Source organism: Pyxicephalus adspersus, chromosome 1 (assembly GCF_032062135.1).
Source record: "Pyxicephalus adspersus chromosome 1, UCB_Pads_2.0, whole genome shotgun sequence".
Taxonomy (NCBI): Eukaryota; Metazoa; Chordata; class Amphibia; order Anura; family Pyxicephalidae; genus Pyxicephalus; species Pyxicephalus adspersus.
Window position 1 is genome coordinate 77,488,138 of NC_092858.1, and position 23,086 is coordinate 77,511,223.

Genomic DNA, 23,086 nt, shown 5'->3' on the forward strand with positions numbered 1-23,086 from the left:
CTGTGGATGTTCCAACAGATTGGAGCTCCCAATAAAATTTGCTCAACTGTTTATACACAGGACATAACTTGTGTACTTTCATTGATATTTAACAACATATATAATTACTTTAAAATAAGTTATAATCAAACTTATAATCAGTCTGCTTTTTAATTTATTGTATAATCCTAGACAATTTGATCATTTTATTGGATCAGTGATTGAGTGATTGCCAAAACTGGCATGTGTGTTCTAAAGCTACGTACACACGTCAGATTTTTATCGCCCGATAATCGGCATCGGCCAATTATCGTGCGAAAATCTGCCGTGTGTACAGTCGGTGTCGTCCATCGTCCGGACGACCGACCTGCCGGATCCACGGACGATGGACGACAGCCGATCGTAATGAAAGGGAAGGGGAGAGCGCGCAGCAGGGTGCCGCTCCTTCGCTCTCCCCCTCCCCTCTCCATAGAGCATGAACGGTGCTGTATGTACAGCACCGTTCATGCATCGTGCACTCCCTTGTCGTTGGAAAGGATCGTGAAAGATCCTTTCCAACGACAAAAAATGCAAGTGTGTACGCAGCTTAAGCCTAATCACATTCCTGCAGAAGATTACAAGTGGTTCTCCAACAGTCCTCCTGCGTCTTCCTTTACTAATTCTGGATGATCACTTATTCTGCCATTTATTAAAGTGAACTTAATAATATTTCCCATGAACTTTTTCCTAATGTGTTTTTGACACTGTTCATCCACAAGATGTGATTGTTCTCCTTTAATCAGTATGCATAAAGTCTATGTAAAAGAAAAACATTTTGTTTTAAATTTGGATAGAGTGGGAAAAGTTTATACTTTCTGCTGCAGGATTGTTCAGGGAGATCCACCCTCTATGTGGCAACTTTAGTAACTTGGAGTTATTTCAGACCTGTGGTAAGCTGCAGCCAGGTGGTTCCCAAAAGAATTACTTTTGGGTGCATGGTTAGTGCTGTAAGATTCCAGTCACAGCTATGACTTCCCTGCATTGCAGTTTGTCGCTCCCAGGCGCACAGCAGTAATTTGCAGTACACCCAAGTGTGGCCAACAGCGCAGTTTTCCACTACAGGTGTGAAAGGGCCCTAGGTCATAAAGAAGATAGAAATTCTATATTTTAGAATATTTATATTTATCCTAAAACAAGGACAAAAGTTCTGTTGATTGCTGCCTAAGATGGCAACTTCCCTCATTTAAGGGAGATTTCCTTTAACTTTATTTTGTATAACCAGCACACAATGTGCAGTGAAATTAGATTACATTTTTAGTACAGGTGAGGAGCTCATACAACTGTGCAAGTCTGAAGGCAAGGCTGTTGGTAATTTTTATTTAATGGTGGCTGCTATGTAAAAATATTAGGTGTGGCGTGACCTATTTTATTCATTGTTATGATCCACTGATATAGCTAAACAAAGCATAGAAACGCACATAAAAGAGCTTTGCAGCCAACTTTGGTCCCCTCACTTCCTTTATGATAATTCTGCATCACAACTGGAATGCACTAACAATGCTTACAACCCATTTTTGAACAAGAGCATAACAAAGCACTGTGCTGACAATGAATTCTTTCTACGCAGCTTGACAACTATAAACATGTCAGGTAAGCCATATATGTATCATAGTGATGCTGTAATTTATTCTGATTTCTTTCTAACCATATTTTTCACACAGCTACTTAACAATAATAATTTTGTATTTCATTAGGTTTCGTTTACGTAAACTTGGTGCATAACTGTGCACTTTATTATTGGGCAAAGAAAAACACTAGTCCCCTGGTTATTGTTTGTATCTTTGTATTGTTTGTATTTTCTCCATTCTATGTGGTCATTGATTTTTTTTAAAGTGGTACAGATTTGTTCTACGAATGCAGTTCAAAGGAGCTAATTTCGCTGTGAGGTCAAAGAGCAAGTTTTGCTAACTCCTGGTGACCATGTGCTTAACCTGACTAGATATTTTAGATCCAAAAAAACAAAAACAACCTAGAAAATCTAGATAATGTATGCATTTTGTTAAGAAATTCCCTATAGCCCCAATTTTGTATGAACATTGCATAATAGGATATAACTGATAGTGTAAGTTGTGTCGATAGACTACTGCTGACCAGAAGCTACAAGGAATCACCACACATAGCACACACAAATACCACACACAACAAAGCACACCTGGCAAAGTTCTTGTATGTTTTTCTAAGTAGGTAGTAAATTTGTTAACTATTCTTGTTGTTTCTAAAATGAGGTCAGGCATTGTATTTGTTGACCTACAAATGTGATTCTGTTACCTAAATTGGAACCACCTGCATTCTGACAGTTTCTTTTTAGTTTTATCTAGATCACAGGTGGTCTGAAACACACAGAATGCAGTCTTAGCAATATGCTTTTTCAGAAAGAAAACATCCTTAGTTGTAATGTTTGTAATATAGTTACATCAATGATCTTTATTAAACATTGTTTATGTTTAAACATTTATTAAATATTGTTTGCCCACACACTTGGCTACAGCTCATGGTGGACCTTGAGGTTTGTCATTTTCCCTTGGACCACAAAATTATACTTGTTTTAAAAATCACCCAATATAAATGCTCAGATACTAGGCTTTTAGAGGCAGATTGCTTCTTAAAATGATGAAGTTCACAAGGCTTGCTTAAAACCTTAATTTTTTTGAAAAGGGGTACTTTATTATTACTGAATGTTAATTTAATACAGGTTGTACTAAAGCTTGTAAATGTTACACCGGACCTGCAACCAATATGGGTTATAAATGTATTGATTTGTTGACATATTCTACTTTCTGTTGGTTCTTTAGATTGGTTATGGATGATAACTCCAACCAAGAACAGTCATAAATGTAACAGAATGTAAAAATGTTGTACATTATCTAATAGGGTTACACACTGCCAACTGGAATCAGTTTCCAGATGTGTAATGTGTGTGGATGGCAAAAGCTGATGTATATTCATTGTGCGTCTCTGCAGAGAAAAGTAAGCACATTCAAAAAGAATGGTAAACATTTGAGTATTTTAAATGCAAATCTAATGATGTGGTGTGAAGTGTATCAGAATCCTGGCTGGTGATACGCATGTACGCAAGAGCACTGATTGGTCATCAAAAGCAGGTGAATAGCTTTTTTTTTTAAATGAAACAAAGAAAAAAAATCTTTTTATATTAGCTTGATTTATAAGGCAGTAAATCTTTTATTCAGCACACAGTAGAGAATGCTCTGCTGAATATCAGATTCACTGCTTTAAAAAAAGACCCCTATATGATTAACTATGTATTGCTTTAATAAGCAATGAGATGATGACCAGGCTAGTCATACCTATGCCGTGTTAGCCAATGAAAAAAACATTTTAAATTACTCAATCCTTAACACATTCCAAAGTTTATCCTGAAAAGTCTTCAGTGTTGCGGGTGCAGTGTCCCATGCACAGATATATCACGGGTTGCAAATATGATATTTATATATATATATATATATATATATATATATATCTTAGAAATTCCTACTTTGTTCAGGGCAGCATCTTGGATGGGGACACTGCCTAGACTGTGGCACTTTTTTAAGGTAAACTAGTCATGGCAGGAAAATTCCTAGTGTGTTGATGGGATATACCAAAGTTGGTTTACCAAACGAACAGAACATGTTAACTTTGTCATAATTTCAATTACCAAAATGAATGAAGGTAAAATCATGTGAAATTTACTTTTGTAACGAATACTTTGTGCAACGAAAACAGGAATTTGCTTGCATGTAAATGTTTTTGTAGCTCTATCTGGCTGATACAATTCCAGTAACTGACCTTTATGCTTTATGACCTTTATTCATTATGAATGAATGAAATGGACCAAAAGATATCTTGGCAAATAGATGGAGTACCTAATAGATCTCTGTTTGATGCTGATCCCTAATCTATCTCTATTCTTATCAATATATACTAATGACATGTGCTGTCCATTACTGGCATTATCATTTATTCCTTTGTTTTTGTTTTAAACAGAACATGGCATCTACTGTTAAACTTGTACTGATTGCAGGATTTGTTTGTTACTAGCTAAGGACCAGGACAGTATAACTATCCTGCCTCCTGCAAGTCCTTACCATCTAATGGGGTCTGTTACCACCCTTATGTTGGCTATTCATGTTACAACCTAATTCATGGATTCATCATTCTTACACCACAAATAATTCTAGCAAATATTGAGATTTATTTACCCTTTTAATAAACCCTTTTAGACCTGGTAAAATGAAAACATATAGGTTAGGTAATGTCTAATACTCCCTGTATACTAATGATAAAAATCAATAACATCAGTTTGTTCTAGCATAATTTTAACTCAAGAGAAGCACTATTTCTGTAATATACCCATGGAAATTGTTGATATTTTAACAGGCAATTTTTAGATCTCTATTCAAACAATGCCTACAGACAAAAGTGATAAACCTGAACTAATGATATAGCTGACACAATGCCCCTGATTCATCAATAAAATCCGCGATCGCTGGAAGCGCGTAAGTACGCGCGGCCATCGATCGCGGATTACCGCGGTCCGGACTCGAGTGTGCGCGTACACTCGCCCCACTGCCAGCCGGATTCCAGACTTCACAATAGGGAGCGCGAATCTGCCAATTAAAGGTGATACAAAATATTTAAAAGAAATAATTTCACTGTAAGGTAATTATTGTGCAAGTGCAATAGATTTTAAATGACAGTTAAGACCTGGCCGGTTCAGCATGTTCAGCTTAGCTTCACTTTGAGAAGTACAGAGGAGGCATTCAGAGACAGGTTTTTCTACTGGATAACATTTATGTTTTACACAAATGGTTCAGAAGCCCTTTCACAAGACACTATTCTAGGTGACTGATTAGTCTTGGCCTGGGGTATCTCTCATATCAGGAGGTAATATTTTTCTTTTACCTTACCCTTCCATTCCCCCCCCCCCCCCCTCTCTATTCTTTTCTATATGACTAAAACTTTGTCACCAACTATTTTTGGACAATGACTTACCCATGTGAGAGATTGTCAGCACTATACAGTCAGGCCTCATTCTTTCTTTTGTTCTATTAGTTCTAATAATATGAAAGGTATATTGATGGGGTGTTTGTATGTTACCCTTGTTATGCATTGGTATTACTATGTTAATTGTATTCTCCCTTTAAATTCTTCCAATAAAACATTTATTCGTAAAATATTAGTATTTAGAATGTAAATATATGGCAATAAATCACCAGATACTGGTCTGTAGAGAATTTGTTCTTTGACAGTGGTAATTAGAAATCTGATTACCACACTGCAACAGCAAAAGCACAGCGTTTCACAATTTTCTACAATTAAATACCTGCTATGTGTTTTTAAATCCTAGAGCTTCTTCTAAAGTGAGATTGAAAGTAAGAAAATATGAGCTGACATTTTTTACTTGATTTTTTTACATGCAGGTTTTTTTTAGAGATGTACCACTGACTTGGAAAAAGCATACACGGATGCACAAACTTTTCAGACTACAATGCTTACATGCTTGTTCTAAGTTTCTTTATCTCAAACAGGCCACATCCCTAACATTCCTAGGAAAATATATGTGATCAAAGACATCAATTTTAGGCAGGACTTTTTAAGCCAGTACCATCAATATATTACAAAAATAACAAAATTTTATTATTAATAAACATTAAAAACAAACATCATTTCAAATACATAAAACACAATAAAATTGCGAGTGTGTATAATGACCTCTCCTTACAGAATACCCCCAAAGGGTTTAAATTCTGAATTACTTCTCAACGCATTTCGCGGAAAAAATCCGCTTCTTCAGGAGGAAGGCGAGGAGAAGTCTGATGTTTGTACTTCCAGCAGCCCTCTTATTTAAAATTGTTGCAAGGAAGGAGGTGGCTATGGCGGCAATGGTATATTCAAATCCCGTTTAGGTAATTAGTGAGTAATCTTTTTCAATTTTCAATATAAATCTCAATGATCCTAAGTTTCATGTCCTTCAGTCCTCAAACAGATATACAAACATACAGCCCAACAGCACAACCATATTCCTATTCCATTGGCTTCCCTTGCAAAGTGAGTCGAGAAGTAATTCAGATTTTAAACCTTTTGGGGGTATTCTGTAAGGAGAGGTCATTATATACAACCACGATTTTATTGTGTTTTATGTATTTGAAATGATGTTTGTTTTTTTGTTTATTATTAAAAAAATTTTGTTATATTTGTAATATATTGATGGTACTGGCTTTAAAAGTCCCGCTTAAAATTGATGTCTTTCATCACATATCTTTTCCGAGATAATATAACCTGTTACTGTTACTTGCATGAAAAGAAGAATAAACTGGTAAAACCTTTTTATATAATATATTATTTTTCATCAGCTCAAAAGGCTAAACTAAAATTTACACATATTTATACATTTTTTAGCATGGATTAAATTTAATATATGAGAAGATAAAAAAAAAAGGGAACCGGGGAAGAAAAGGGGAAGGGAAATGGGGGAACAAAAATTAGCAACCAATTTGCATTTATTGAAAAATTTCAGCCCTGGAAATTCTGTAGCTCTTATTTGGAAGAATCTATTTAATTTCTCTTTTTAAGAGTTCATTGTGGTGTAAAAGTTTTGCCACTTGTAACATTATACACGTGCTTGTATATCCTTTTACTAGAAGGTCTTACCAATGTAAAACCTCCAGCAGCTATAAAAGGCCAAGTAAATAATCCCAATCGACATACAGGTTAAAGAGAGTCAAGGGGTAAACTTAATGGGTATCGATATAGAATCTGTTTCCGTATGTATCCATTTGCATTGGTTACATTTCATACTTGGGAATGTACCAACTTTATTTCCTCCTCATATACTCACGATCCTTTGTTTGAAAGTGGCTTTTCACCAGTTTGTCCCTGAGGGCAGTTTTCTATAGTAATAAGTAATTTGTGGATGATTCGGGTTCACTTTAATAATATCTGCATCCCCATTTCACTAAGAATATGATGGTTTTCCGAATATCGAGTAATAATATTAACCCAGTGCTCATTTTTTCCTTTGTATTCTTATTTTTGAATAATGCTTGTGTGCGAGTTTGTGATTTAGCTTTCCGATATGTTATCTTCAGTATTTTCTGGCTATATACTCTTTTAACTAATCTCATGTGTAGATTGTTCGCCGCTACCTGAAAATCCTCCTCTTGTGAGCAAATTCTACGTAGTCTTAAATAATGAGAATAAGGGATGCTATTCTTTAAATTAGTTGAATGTGCACTTTTTGCAGACAAAATAGAAATACCTGCTGTTGTTTAGATTTTAAGGTAGAAAATTTAGATTTTAGGGTATGCTGTTTATTTATTTCAATCATTATATCTAAAATGGAATGAAGAATGCTTTCACTGTAAAGCAGGAGTTCATTTGAATAATTGTGAAAAATCCATTCAACTTGGATCTTGACCCTGTCCAGATGAGGAATATATCGTGGATATACCTTCTCCACAATAAAATGTGGGAAAGGTATATCGTCAAGGACTCATCCACAAAAAGGTCTCTTTCCCATCCCCCCAAGTACAGGTGTGCATAAGTGGGGGCACATTGTGTCCCCATTCTAACTCCCTGTACCTGGAGGAAATTCCGTCCATTAAATGTGAAAAAATTTCTATAAAGTATTTCTATATTTCTATCATAAATATCTATATATTTGAGATTAATATGTTTAGACCTTTTTTTAGGAATACTCTAATACAGGGCCTCTACATCTATGGCTACCAATATTCAGGGACATTTAAATCATCTATCATTTTGAATAATTATTATTATTATTGATCTAGAGGTGGCAACTTTGATAATCAACTCTTAAAAAGAGAAATTAATTTTCCAAATGAGAGGTACAGAACTTCCAGGGCTAAGTGAAATTGTGAGCTATAAACCTTTCTTAGAATAAATGCAGCTTGGTTGCTAATTTTTGTTCCCCCTTCCTCCATTTCCCTTCCCCTTTTCTTCCCTGTTTCCCTTTTTTTTAACCTTATGTATAAATAGAGAGAGGAAAGAAGAGATAGACTTTTTGGCAGTATAGTGCGAAACACAGTTGTGATTTATTAATACATACTTCAAACCTAGGTACAACATAGACCTTCTATGCTAAAGACCTGGGTTATACATCTTAAAACCAAATTTCAAGTTACAGGTTCAACAATCATGATAAAGGTATTAGTTATAGACAAAAAGAGCAACTTGCGAACATGAAAGTATTAAAGTAAAGTAAATACTTAAAGTATGTGTCAATAAATCACAATTGTTTTTTGCACTATATTGCCAAAAAGCCTATGTTTTCTTTCCACTCTCCTCTCATAGGCATGACATTGTTTATGTGTAGGAATCAAGTAAAAAATTGACATTCCCTGGGTTAATCATAATTTTATTACAATTTTTTAAAATCTTCCCATGTATTTAAATTTAATCCATGCTCAATAATGTATAAATATGTACAGGTTTTTTTCATATTATTATATGTTTTGGCGAAAATGTTTATATACCTCTGAGACACAGTGGAGCGCAAAGCCCCACGTTTTTCCCCAAAATTAGAAGGGGTTACTGTTGGGCTGTCTAATGGCAGATGATGTCAGGATCATCAGGCCAGGATGTTTGCGCTCCCCCGGTGTCACATTCCTAGACACTAACATCCGCTTCTGATGATGGTGTCACGGGAGGCGGATGTTGTGAGGGAATCCCCTGGCTTTCCGTGAGTATAGGGGAGCCTAGGGGGCATGTGTCCGCATCTATGTCACCACGCAGCAGGAGGGCAGAGCTGAGAATACATGTGGGTATATACAGTGCGGCTTCATAAGGAGTTGTAACGGAGGTCCAGGGGAATGGGTAACAGGGGAGCTGTGAGCAACACTATTTTTTCAGTGATCTGCAAAACCAGGAGTCCTTAAACCCTATTGGAAACACAAGACTTGAGACAAAAAACAAGAGTTTTTTGTTGTGAACCTTCACTTGAAATTAGTCTGAACAGCCTATAAGGTAAGCAGTGGGAATAAAATATATATCATAGTTGCAGGCTTTGTGTACACAGAGGTTGGAGGCAGAACAAACCCATCTTTAGGGATGCCATTAAAATGTGTTGAGGCAGAGAGACTTACATTTGTTTTTGCTGCCATGTGAATTTGGACATAGTCTTTTTATATATTTTATGACTGCAGTCAGTACCTATGAAATTACCTTTAACTTATCAGATGGATGAAAGTTTCATATAACTACTATCTCAGTTAAATGCATGTGGTGCATATACATATATGCATACACTTTTTGGCCCCCATAGAAACTAATCTATTGTGGATAAGTTTTTGAAACAATTTTAGATTATAAATTTATTTGGCTAGAATATCATTATTCAATAGGTGCATTTATATACAATGTTACTGTCTTTTTACATCTTACAGTATACATTGATGATATAGTGTTTGGAATTGGAAACACAAGAATGTATTTTTAACAATTTTTAAATGTGGAAATAAAAGTTTTATTTGGTTGTTTTACATAGTTGCCTTAAAAGTCCAGTATTTCAAAATATACTATAAATACTGTTTATGACAAATTAGAATGTGGCAACAAAAATTTTTTTCTAAAAATATAGAGTTCAAAAAACACGACCATCAAGAGTTCTCTTTATGTAATCTAAAACTTAGCCTCAAGCTATATTATTTAAGCAGCAATACCTCATAAACTAGCTGGTAAAGTCAAAATACCTCAATCAATCAAATACTGAATATTATAGATATATTCCACCCGAGTGGTAATGTCTTAATGAAATGAAAATTCAATTTTAAACATAAAAAAGCATAAAATATCATTGTAATTGAAAATACTGCATAGGTTTTGCAATATTAATGTTCCTCACCATGATGATATCAAACATCCCATAATACAACTAATTCTACTGGCCACTAGTATTCTGACAGTGCTATATCTGACAGTGCCTACTGAGGCCTCTGATAGTTTCACAAAAATTTCCTTGAACTTCCGGTGGGTTCGAGAAATTTCGGCAAATCAATTTCACGAATTACATTAAAGTCAATGGGCAAACTTTAAACATTATTAGAAAAGCCCGTTAATGTACGCCCCCCTATTGAATTTACATAACTACATAATATCTTAACGCTATATAAATCCTGTTTATTAAAAAATATTATTAATAATAATAATAATAATAATAATAATTGCTAGCTGGCATCATGACCTGGATGACGTGTTAGGAATGCCACCCATAAAGTTGTGGACAAGTAGTGCGGTGACATTAGGCAAAAGGATGGAGGACCAGAGACAGAGTGTGGGTCAGCAAGACCAGTAGCAATATGTGGCCTCTGGTGAGCTATCGCCAGGGAGACCGCATTGGTAAGAGTCATGGAGAGCTGGGTGTATGTGCATTGTCATTGCCACCCAGAAGAGTACAATTTTAGTGAATGGAGTCCAGGCGGCAGGAGCAACAGAAGGAGGAGGAGGAGGAGGGCCCTAAGGTGGAGTGGGAACAGCATTGGTAACTGGCATCTCGAGCTGGGTGTAGTGCATCGTCAATGCCACCCAGAAGTGTGTAATACAATACAATTTTGTGAATGGAGTACTAACAGGCGACAGCAGCAGCAGGAGGAGGAGGCAGTGGGCCCTGAGATGGAGCATGGACCGCATTGGTAACTGGCATTTAGAGCTGGTAGTAGTGCATCACTAATGCCACCCAGAAGTGTACAATAATAGTGAATGGAGTAATGGCAGGTGGCAGCAACAGCAGCAAGAGGAGGCAGTGGGCCCTGAGAAGGAGCATGGACCGCATTGGTAATTGTCATCTAGAGCTGGGTGCAGTGCATTGTCAATGCCACCCTTGAAGTGTGTAATACAATTTAAGTGAATGGAGTACTGAGAGGCAGCAGCAACAGCAGGAGGAGGAGGAGGCGGTGGGCCCTGAGAAGGAGCGTGGACGGCATTAGTAACTGGCATCTAGAGCTGGGTGTAGTGCATCGTCAATGACACACAGAAGTGTGTAATACAATTATAGTCAATAGAGTGCTGACAGGTGGCAGGAGCAACAGCAGGAGGAGGAGGCGGTGGGCCCTGAGACACAGCGTGGATCACATTAGTAACTGGCATCTAAAGCTGGGTGTAGTGCATCGTCAATGCCAACCTGAAGTGTGTAATGCAAATATTGGAAATTTGAGATTAAACGTAAAAGGACTAGACCAAGATGTTTTGTGCGCCAGCATTGTTGCTGTGGTCTGTGGTGCCGGAAGCGTTAGGAAGGTAGACGATTTTGCTAGTTTGCATCATGATGATGATGATTTGAATGCCAACCCTCAATCTTACAATACTTAGCTGAAAAATTCGGCAAAGGCAGTGGTGCCTATCAGTGTGGCAGTACTGGGGGTTTTTATCTGCAGTTTGTTGGCCTCCCGGAAGCAGCAGAAATGTAAAGTAAATTGCTAGCATCGCAACATGTGGACACCCATATAAAAGAGGGGTTCCCTGTGTTCATCCTCCTCCTGTCCCTCCTGTAGGCGCCAAAACATATTCCTCCTCGTCACCCACCTCCTCCTCTTCAAGCTGCAGCAGTTCCTGTTGTTCCATCGCCTGCACAATGCCTGGGGCCTGACAGCACAAACGCAGGTTGGACAGGTCCTGTCCAGCAGCCCCAACCTGGTTTCCCTCATCATCATAATCATCTTCCTCCTCCTCATGAACCTCCTGATGCTGGCCAGTGTCCCTTCTTGCTCCTCTTGATGCTGGCTGTGCACTATGGAGTATAATCTCACCCTCATCCTCCTCTCTCATTTCTTCCTCTTCTCTCCCATTGCCACTTTTCATCAGGCCACACAGGGTATTATCAAGCAGAAAGATGATGGGAATGACATTGTTCCAGCCTGACTACTCCCGACTCACAAGGTTTGTGGCCTGCTCAAAGGGGGCCAGTACCTTGCACAGTGTCTCCATCTGCTGCCACTGGTCACTGGTAAAATAGCTCAGTTGTGTGGCTGTACCAAGGGCCTCGCTGCCTCCATGCACCACGCTGACCAAGTAATGGCGGATGGCTAGCTTTTGTTCACACAGACGATGGAGCATGTGCAGGGTGGAGTTCCATCTAGTCACAGTGTCACAAATAAGTCAATGCGGTGGAAGCCTCTGTTGGCGCTGGATCTTGCTAAGCGCCGCGACGGCAGTAGGGGATCAGCGTACATGGCTGCAGATGGAGCAGGCCAGTCTGAGTAAGTCCTGCAGTCCTGGGTACATGCGGAGGAACTTCTGCACCACCAGGTTCAGTAAAGCAGGGCACATGTGTTATGCGGCCCATGCGCAGCGCAGCCACAAGGTTGCCTGTTGTGAGCCGGTAGGGCGTCAGCCAAGCCTCAACCTTTCTGTTCAAAGCGGACAAGAGTTCTCCCAAGGACACCAGTTTCAGCACTGCCTGGAAACGCGTGTGCTTGAGGGAGCCGTAGTGGCTTAGTGGCGTAGTGGTGTAGTGCCCGCCTAACCACAGTGTCCTCCACTGCAGGCATTTCAGGAGGAGTATCAAAAAAGAGAGGGTTTGCAGGTAGAAGGAATGAAAGAGGAGGAGGAGGGAGAGAACTGGGGGCCCATGCTTTCCCATCACACCCCTTGGCGGGGGTACCAGGGGCTGCAATGCCACTTGCAGACTCCCGCCCACTGAGCAATGCAAGGCCACCCAGTGAGCGGTAAAGGACAGGCAGCGTCCCACTCCGAGCCTGGTTGCCCAGCTGTCCACAGTGACGTGTATTTGACTAGACACCGAGAATGCCAATGCCCAGGAGAGGTTACCAATTACATGTGCATGAAAAATGGGAACAGCTGTGAGGGAGAAGTAATGCCTGCTTGGTATATTCCACCAATGCTCGGCACATCCATCAGGCCATCAGGTCATGGAAGGGAGAAGAGTCCACAATGCTGTACGGCAGTAGCTGCAAGGCCAATAGTTTAGCTAGAGGTGAATTGAGTTTGATGACTCTTTTGTTGGTTGGGCCCATAGCCTGATGCCTTGCACAGAACTCCGGTAGAGTGGGCTGAAGGAACTGGGAGCTAAGGGAGCTGAAGGGGTCACTGGAGTACCCATCTTTTGGCGACAAACGTCGTCTGAGGCCACGAAACCTGCGGCCAGAAGCTGATACTTCCTGGCAGCTTGAAGTCTGGCTGTCACCAATCTTCTGAGACATAATAGCAATGACAGTTGGAGGTGGAGAAGGAGTCAATGGAGGTGGAAGAAGAGACAACAACGTGGTTACACCTCCTTTAAGAGAATGAAGTACTGCTCCTACTTTGATTTGTGGTGATCCGGCCTGTCCACTGTGAATCTGCCTGTGGCACAGGATGCAGGACCATCTCCCCCACGGTCACATCGCCAGTGGTTCCTAGGTGATATCACGGCCATCATCATCCTCATTTTCATCTAAGATCCTCAGGCTGTTCGTTCAAGAACAAGGGACAGTCATCAGGTTTAACTTCTGTCTTTGCTTTTGTCATGGCTGTGCTGGTTGCTGCTGCTGCAGAAGAATAGCCTGCTGCACTTTAGGTCCCTGAAACCCAGTCCACAATACTCTCAACACGACGTGGCTGTATGATTTTAGTACGCCCTCTTAATAAATCTATCAGCATACTGGTGCTCCGCACACATCTCAGACCTGTTTGACAACTTGTACTGCTGCCTCCAACGGTTTGCTGCTGCTGCTGTGCTACAGTGGCAGACTCCCAGGGAGTATGCCCCCTGCCAGATGTGGTAGGTTTCCCAACGCCACGCCCTCACCTTCATCTACCGCTCTTCTTCTACTTATTCGCACCTGTACCAAACGGTTTCTTTGGTAAAAAGCAAGAGGTATCAAAATGAAATATCTATATATATATTTTTTTAGAAAAATACAGACATTTTTCTGGCCTTTTTGATAGATAGCAAGTGGGATCAGAATGAAATATCTGTATTTTTTTTTTATTTTCAAATTTTCAATTTTTTTTTTGGCTTTTTTGATAAATAGCAAGTGCTGTCAGAATAAAATATCTTTATTTTTTTGAAAGAAATACAGAATTTTTTCTGGAATTTTTGATAGATAGCAAGTGCTATCAGAATGAATAAATCTGTTTTTTTTTTTTGGAGAGTAGGACAGAATTTTTTTTACCCAAAAACTGCACAATCTGTATATTTTAAGATATACAAAAGGCTCCTGACCTATCCCTGTCACAATGCACTTCTCTCCCTGCTTCTTTCTCTGACACAGAACACAATATGGAGTGACTAAGCCCTCCCTCCTTCCCTGTATATATGCCTGTGCTCAGATCTCCCCTGATTGGGCTGTTGGGCCTTGCTGTGCATTCTGGGAGCAAATGTTTCGCTTCCAGCAGCGCCATTCCCACTGGCCCCTGCCCTTTCACCCTGCATTTTCCCTCGTTTGTTCGGGGAGAACACGGCCTCATGGTGAAAAAAAGGCTGTTCTTGCTTAAATGTTCGGTAAGCAAGAACGACCTGATTTGCCGCGAGATCGAACTTACAAATCTCACTCGCTCATCCCTAACAGTGATCCTTAACTACTGTTCCTGATTGTGTAATCATTATAATGTTATAATTATCACACAGTTATAATACGATATATTCAGTTATAATATAATTATGACAACAATGATAATGTGTTTTGTTTGTATATCTACACATCAGTTGCGTTGATTTGCTTGAAAAAGATTTGGCTAAAAAATAAAAGTTTGGTTAAAAAAAGTTCTTAAAAGTTAAGAATTCTCTGCAAGGGATATTGATTAAACAGGTGAATGATTTAACCATCAAATCCAAGCAAAGTTTTTTTTTAATTTCTATGAAAGTGATTGGGTATTCTTTGCAATGAAAATTTTCCCTTGCAGAGTGATCAATTACATTGCTAAGGTAACAGCCAAAACTTTTTTAGTAAGTCAGAGTAAAGCCTAATCTGTCCAAATATCATAAAACGGTTAAATAATATCTTGCATCAAGACAGTGACTGATTACTATTTGTCCACTTTTCTTTTTTTAGAAACCTGCCTAGGATACCTAATACCACTTGTGGCTATATCCTTGGCTTTTATATTTTTGCTGACCATTAACATTGTACACTATGTGAAGAAACATAGAAAAGGTGAGTTTATAAACAAACCCAAGAAATTGACCTATACATTTTAAAACTGGGACAAATCGCTGTTCTATAGTCTTAATCCACTTAAGTAAAAAAAAAAAAAAAAAAAATCAAAAACCAAAGTATATCCAAACTCCAAGCTAAAAATTTTTTAGCTGTTGAAGAATTAGAACTTCAATAGAGAAAAAAAACCCTTTATTTGTCCTAGTGACCATTAGCAATAGAAAAGTGATCTGAAAAAAATTAAATTTTGAGTTGCCAACAGAACAGGAATAGAGAATAAATTTACCAATGGGGACTTGTTGAGGTGACAGCTGTCTAAAAGGGGATTTCCCTGACTTTGGAGAGTTTTCATCTTCTTGTCTGTGGTTCCAAGACTAAAGAAATCTCCCCACTGGAACATTGATAGAAAAAAAAACACAGAAATTTAAACTATTACGGGCCTTATCCAAAATAAAAAAGGTGATTTAGGTGTCTTTTAATCACCTAAATAAATATTTCCATGACATTAGGAGGGAATAGCAAATACATGTATTATGAAAAATAGATTTGAAACAATTGAATTTCTTCCAGATGTCTTTATTTTTATCGCAGGTCTTTCATGAGGATTAAGACTAAAAGAGAATTTATAATAAATTATTGAAAACCCTTTGGTGCAAAATATAAGTATTTAATCATAGATATTGGGTAAGGATTTCTTAGAATAAATAAAAGAAAACATATTTGGCATAAAACATATTGAAGGAGAATCTAAGTTTTTATATTAGGGGTAGATTCAGTTACAGACATATATACTCTTAAGGTGTTGAGCTTAAAGCCTTTGTTTAAACATCTTGTAGTAACAGGATTTTCTAGTCCTAGCATATTTGCTATTATGTTTTTTGTAAACATTCTTGTAGAGATTCCAGGCAGCCAGATTAAGTCTAGGCAAGGCAATATGCAATGATCTATTGTGTTAGGTAGATTTAGCACGAGGAGGAGAATCTATAATACTCCTTGGAAAGCTGTAATACATACATGTACAATATCTTAAGTGCATCAGTGGTAAAGTTTAAAAGCTCTCAGCCCTGAAAGTATTCTCTTGTAATTATTTTAAGAAAGTTTTCCACTTTCAATTGAATGGATTTTAGAAGACAACTTCTTAGAAAACTTGTTTGTATCATTTAGCACTCTTTGAGTTTATGCATCATTGACCCGACCACTAAAGTCTTGACTGGTGGTAAGAGAAGAAATCTCTTCCAGTCTGTTAGAAACTACAATGTTTTTTAAGATGTTGAGACCAAATTGAAGGTCTCATAGTTGAAGTGGAAATGTGCTAAGTGGAGAGAAATAGCTTGAAGTCACTTTCTGCTGTTGTATTTTCGAGTTTCTGAACATTTTGTATCAAGGTTAAAAAAGGTACAGAAAGAATTTGACATCAGATCCCCAGCACCTGTCCCCCAACAACCAAGTCAAAGAGTGTGAACTTATTTGAACAGCTTAGTATACAATTATGTGTGTTCATTGACCTGAATGCTACGTGCAATGCCGTGGCTGGCTTATAATTTAAAATATATATTTATAATATTGCCTTTCTTTTAATATTCCATCTTTAGGAGGCTGATTTTGTAACAGAGAGACATCAGAGTCATATAGCAACCAAAGCAAGGTGCAAATATCTAAATTACACCCCTGTGCTTTTTAAATAGGGCAGAACAATTTAATATTTGAAGTAAATTCATGCAAAACTGAGCCTTAGAGCAGCTTTCAAAAATAACCACAATGTTTGTAAAACATGCTGTAATTGTTTCAATACATACTGCTCAGGTTAGGAAATGACATTTGTCTATAGTCAAATGTAATAATTTTGTAGGTCCTAAATTGCTTTAGCATCCCCTTATATGAAAATGGCTGACAAAGCTGGAACTCTAGCCATGTCATGAAGTAGTTAAAACCTCCTTTGAGTTTTTAGTAATATGTGTGTGGTTGTTTGTGTGATTTCTGCTGTATTCCTGTTAATAATTTCCTCAAAAGGGCAAACAAACAAATCTAACCATGCTTCTGATCTTTCTTAACTCCCTGGTTTCCTATTCTAACTACTCAGGAAATGTGGGAAATCTCACCAATGGAAAAAGTACAACTTTGACAGACATGTTCACCAATCTAGACTTTAAGTTTAAAATAATTGGTTTTGGTTGAAGTAATACTTTACGTAAATAATAAAATATGTTACCAATACGTTTCTATTGCTGCATATTATATAAATTCTATCATATTCTATTTTCTGAATCCAACTGTATTTATACAGAGAAAGAACTGAAATATTACAGCCAATGTACCATAAGGTATGTACAGCAGTTTTCTTTTTTATATCCCAAAGCTTCTAAATCTTAGAGCTTTTATATTATAACCAAATTACAATGATCAGGGTGCTAGTACATAGTATATCTTTATTTACAGTGTACATTCTTTAAACAGTCTTATTTATCCAGACTAAGAGAACAATAAATTACAAAATTCATGATGTTTGGTGTCCTAAAGCCTTCTGAGGTCTGGTTTTAATATAGGGTACCTCTCTCATCATCCAAGAGCTCTCTCTAGTAATGTTCAGATGAATCTGTAGCAAAGAAGGCTACACACAAAGCAATAGTGAGGGTTTGCATTAACAGTAATGTTTTTATATCTACCCTCAACTCAAGGTTAAAGGGAGTGGCAAAAATCATGGAGCCATATGTAGTTATCACTTATATATTGTTAACTTTTCCTACAATTAAAGCTTTTTTTAACCGCACATTTTTTGATAACTTGCATAGGAATTGACAGCTTGGTTTCTTTTCCCCAGTATATTAAAAATGAATTCTATATCAGCGGTCGCCAACCTTTTTGGTCCCACAGACCACTAAAATGACCAGCTCCTCACTGTGCATGCGCGGGGAGCTGGTTGTCAATCAAAGGGGAGGAACCTCCCCATAGTGACGTCATAACGCCATAACCCTGACCATTCTGCTATCGCAGATCTGAGCCTGTGATGGGAGAGTGGGCAGGTTGTGTCGTGAAACATAGCCCACCCACTTTCCTGAGCCAGGGATTTGCACGGAGGACCTGGTCCACGGCTCTGGCCGGTGCGTCCTCCCGGCAGGGTCCTCCTCCTAACCCCACGCAGGGGTGCACCGGCCAGAGCCACGAACCACCAAAATCCGCTGTTCTATATTACAATACAAGCATAGTTTGCTGCTAGTTGTTACTAGTTTAATATTTACAAATATCTGTTGTTATATAACCATTATTCACATTAATTCTTCCAGAATACGAAAGCATAGTAAGTAAGTTAGCAAATGTAGAAAAGGTTACTTAGGAATAAGAAATACTACTTGATAAAAATGCTATGTCTTCCTGGTAAACATTGTACTTCAGCTTAGTTATAATGAATGTGTTTCTAAAACTGCAGTTATGATCAGCAGTGCATTGAAACTAACCCTATTTATGGCAACCTGAACCAGCCAATTCATGGTAAGTAAAACATGTTTAAATTATTTTATACAAAACCTTCTGCATCTCCATTTGGGAACCTGCTATGACTATTGATCGGCCTTTTCTGTATTACTGATATTACTCTGAAGATTTCTCTTCTTCTGAGGTCAGCAGACATGGACAAACCTGTTAGGATGGAAGGTCTGAGAACATCCTGTCCCCTTATGGGATGCATGGCACTCATATCATGACCTTTTAAAATAACATGGTGTATAGTGAAATATCCCTGAACATTTTGATTCTTCTGAACTCCAATTTTTTTCTATAAACAGATTTTAAAATGAATCATGTAACATTTTAAACAATGGCATTTATTTGCTTGAAACCATAAAAAGGTCAAATTAATAAATTTTAAATGCTTACCTTTCCTACTATGCACATTGCCTAGATTATCTTCAGAAACCATGACATCTGAGAGTGAGGATCCCCTGGTCTTCAATTGTATTCCATGGTTTCTCTCTGCTGCATTAGTGCAGGACATATAATGGAACTATTCAAATATATAAATCATGATATTGCATAGGTATTTATGTGTTGCATTGCAGTACCATCCTTTCTGAATTGTAACTCAAAACACACAAATGAACACAGCTAAATGCATGCATTATATAGCACACCACAAGAAACAGATATGGACTTTCTTCATTCTGTGGTGGTTGTGGCAATAAATAATTGAGCAGGTTCTGTTTTTCTGTGTTAAGTTGTGCCACCAGCCCATTCAGGACAATAACCTACATCTTTAACATAACATTTACTAGAAACACGCTCATGTTTTCCTTTGAACTTTGGTAATATATATTTTATTTTCAGTAGAATTTAAAAAGATTGTATGAAAATTGTATGAATGGCATTTACAGTATATATATATATATATATATATATATATATATATATATATATATATATATATATATATGATTTCAATTTCTTTTAGATCCTGTTGATGAATGTTGTTATGAACCAATGGCCACTGCCTATGAAAGAAACAGGGAGGAAGTCCAGGTACAGTTTTTCTTGATATTTAGTTTTGCCATACTTTAATATAGAAAACATGGTCAGACAAAGAATTATACTTTTATACACTATGTAAAAATATCCATGTATCTAATGCTGGCATACCCACTGGAGATTACTATATCCAAGGAATAAAATCTATGTATCATTTGGTGTGAATCTTACACAAACTTATAATGTCATCTAGTTTACATTCAGTTTTCACTATCCTACAGCAGAACTGAACTAAATTGATCTATTTTGTTCCAATTTATTTGCACATCTTTACTGTTTATAGTAACAGAATCTTTTTGGAAAAAAGTACCTGAAAGGCCAGAAGTGTGCTTTACTTGCTGTACAGACTTTTGTGCTGAGTGCAAACAAGTCAGGTAGTCTGCAAGTGTAAGATGAAATGACAGTGAGAACAAAATCCTTTTTTTCTAAAATGTACAGCGCTCCCTCTGAACAAGATATAAACTAACTCTGCAATATAGTTGTTACAATCAAATATGCACTGTAAAAAAGGGAAAATTGTGTTCTTGTATAGACAAGAATACAAAGACTGATAGGATAAAAAAAAGTACAATAATAAGGTGTATGTTATGCTAGAATGTACTTTCACTGTAATTCCCTAAGAGATGACACCATTCATATATCACATTTTTGCTCCTTTGTTAAATTCTAAAAGAAATTCAATATTGTAGCTAAAATGTTACTTTAAAAATTGTAAACACAAACCAATACAAAAAAGGTAAAGGATATATATATTTTTTTTCATTCTAACCAGCTGGAAGCTGAGGAACAGACATGTTATGCTTCACTAGATCTCAGCCCTAAAAGGCCTGGGAAAAAACGAAGTAAAAAACCAAAACAAATTAGCCATCAAACTGCAGAAGACAGGCCAGCCAGCAGTAATGGCAAGCTTTTGTCCGGACCCAGCATTTACCTGAATAGTGAACAGCTTACAGCGGAATGCCAAGCTGAAGAGGATTTGATTCATGATGACCCTGTCAGAATTTACCACTTATTGCGAAAGACGAGAAAAAATGTGGTCATAGAGCATGAAAATCAACATAACTGGGCAGACAAGGACATTCTAAATTGTAACTAACTCAATGGAACTCTATATAATAAGCATGGCAATGACAGGAGTATAAATTACAGACTACTACATTCATTACAACCTCAAGTTTTGGTTTTTAAAGTTTTACGGGACCCCTTACACCATTACTATTTACTATGTGTTATTAAGATTTCATTTTATGACAACCTTTGCAACCACATATTACCTTTTTTATTTATAAAATATTTTTATTGATTATAAACAGTTCTCAGGTAAACAATACAAAAAAGAAAAAGAAATTACAAAATAAACGTTTGGCAAGAGTGACAAAAGTAAACAATCAAATGTTTTATAGTACCACAATTTTATAGCATGAACAGTAACATACATTATTGTTATATTATGTGTAAACAATGCAAAAACATAACAAGGTAAGCATTTGACAAAAGATTACCAGAAGTAAACAACAGATTTTTGCTATACCACAATTTTTCAGAGTAACAGTACCAGTTTTTCAGAGTAACAGTAATATACATTTTGTTATACTATGTGTCCCTAGTAGTGATGCAAAAGGAGATGAGCACCAGTTATAGGAACCATACTGAGCATCTAGATCAATACAGCCCTCAGTATATGCCTGGATGGGAGCCGGCAGGGCACATAATAACTTTTGGTAATGTTTTCGAAGGAAGGAAAATGAAAAACGTCATTATTATTGAAAAAAAACTTTACATTTTTTTATTCAAGGAATATAAAATTAGAATGGAGAGTATATTAACTTTTTATAATCACCTCCTAACATTATTCTTCCTACAAGCTTAGACATTAAATATTGGTAATGATCTGCAATCCCCCAATCATGCGTCTAACTAAATTAAATGTGGCTTTAAAAATGCAAAAAAGCGGTATTCCCGAGTCACACTTGGGGCCGATAAAAAGAAAAAAAAAAACACTCACCTTGTTCCGTTGTCATCTTGCTGGACCCCGCAGGTCCACGAGACACGTCTTCTCCCTCCAATCTTTAGCTGGCGAATGCAGAGGCGTTTTCTGGGGAAATTCAAATAATTTTGTATTGGATTCAATACAAAACAGCTGTACTGAGTCCAATACAAAGAAATCTTGATATAATATATATATATATATATATATATATATATAATTTCATATAGTTATATACCGTATTTTTTGCGTATAAGACGCACTTTTTCTTCCCCAAAACTGGGGGGGAAAAGTTGGTGCGTCTTATACGACAAAATAATTAAAATAATATACTCACCCGATAACGGATCCTGCGTGTGTCTCCTCCTGGCTGCAGTGCAGAGCGAAAGAAGCCGGCACAGCGCCCCGTGCTGATCCCTGCCCTAACTGCTGTACAGTGGAAAAAAAGGTAAGAACAGCACAGAGTGATCAGAAGGGGAATTTGAATGGCAGAGTGATCAGAAGGGGAATTTGAATGGCACATGAGTGATCAGAAGGGGAATAATCTTTCAGAATCTTTTTTTTCTAGATTTTCCTCCTTTAAAATTGGGTGCGTCCTAAATTCCGGAGCGTCTTATACGTCAAAAATACGGTATATTATACATGTTACTGTACATTTATATTATGTTTCACTATTTTTTTTAACAGATTTTTGTGTTTTTTTATTTAAAGTTTATTATAAAATGTATTAAATATTGGACATATTTCGGTGAGCTATGCCTAAGAATTATAGGCCTACAATGTAAAATATATACATACAATATATAAATACAAACAGAATTGAAATGCTAGGGGAGTTAATATCCATTTTCATCTTGTGCACATGATGCATTGCTCACTATGGACCTATGCAACTACCTTCTAAAATGTCTTAAATTCAGTATGCTTCACATGCCTCTGGGACTAATAAGCACCAATGTTCTAGGTAATCGTTGTTAATTGAAAGGCATACACACCCTGGACTCATACATGCTCACGTCAATCAAAATCACTGAACCAACAGAGGACCTACAACAACATACTATAACCCCCTGGGACTGAAAGAAATTCTACCCAATCACCAAAAATCTACCAAGCAGAGCAGCACCAACTAAGTTACATTCACACCTCTGCCTAAGAGCTACAATGCAATTTACATGCATTGCTAACAATTTTCATGAAAGGTGCTTTTATGGGGATTTTAAATTTTATTGTCCCAAACTCACAATGCACTGTAGATGAGACCATGACTACCACATACCAGATACCCCTTAGTAACAGTCAACATTTTCAGAGTGATACATATGTATCATCTGCATCATTCCCTGACTACTAAACTGCAACCTCTAAAGAAAAGTTACAAATACAGGGATTGATTTAAACAAAGGTCCACCACCCAATATCTACTTCCAGTGCTGTTTTTTGACATAATTGTTTT

General features: G+C 37.3%; 1 protein-coding gene across 1 annotated transcript; it reads left to right on the top strand.

The window, feature by feature from the left end:
- Window positions 1-1,486: 1,486 nt before the first annotated feature.
- Window positions 1,487-21,175, top strand: TRAT1 (T cell receptor associated transmembrane adaptor 1). Its single transcript, XM_072415272.1, has 6 exons — window positions 1,487-1,608; window positions 15,027-15,128; window positions 17,413-17,449; window positions 18,553-18,614; window positions 19,570-19,637; window positions 20,416-21,175. Exons 1-6 carry the CDS (start codon window positions 1,602-1,604, stop codon window positions 20,737-20,739), a joined length of 600 nt encoding a protein of 199 aa, XP_072271373.1. The 5' UTR covers window positions 1,487-1,601; the 3' UTR covers window positions 20,740-21,175.
- Window positions 21,176-23,086: the final 1,911 nt, after the last annotated feature.

Coding starts and splice junctions, on each gene's coding strand:
- TRAT1 (XM_072415272.1), top strand. Junction 18,615..19,569: donor CCTGAACCAGCCAATTCATG/GTAAGTAAAACA, acceptor AATTTCTTTTAG/ATCCTGTTGATGAATGTTGT. Junction 19,638..20,415: donor GAAACAGGGAGGAAGTCCAG/GTACAGTTTTTC, acceptor CATTCTAACCAG/CTGGAAGCTGAGGAACAGAC.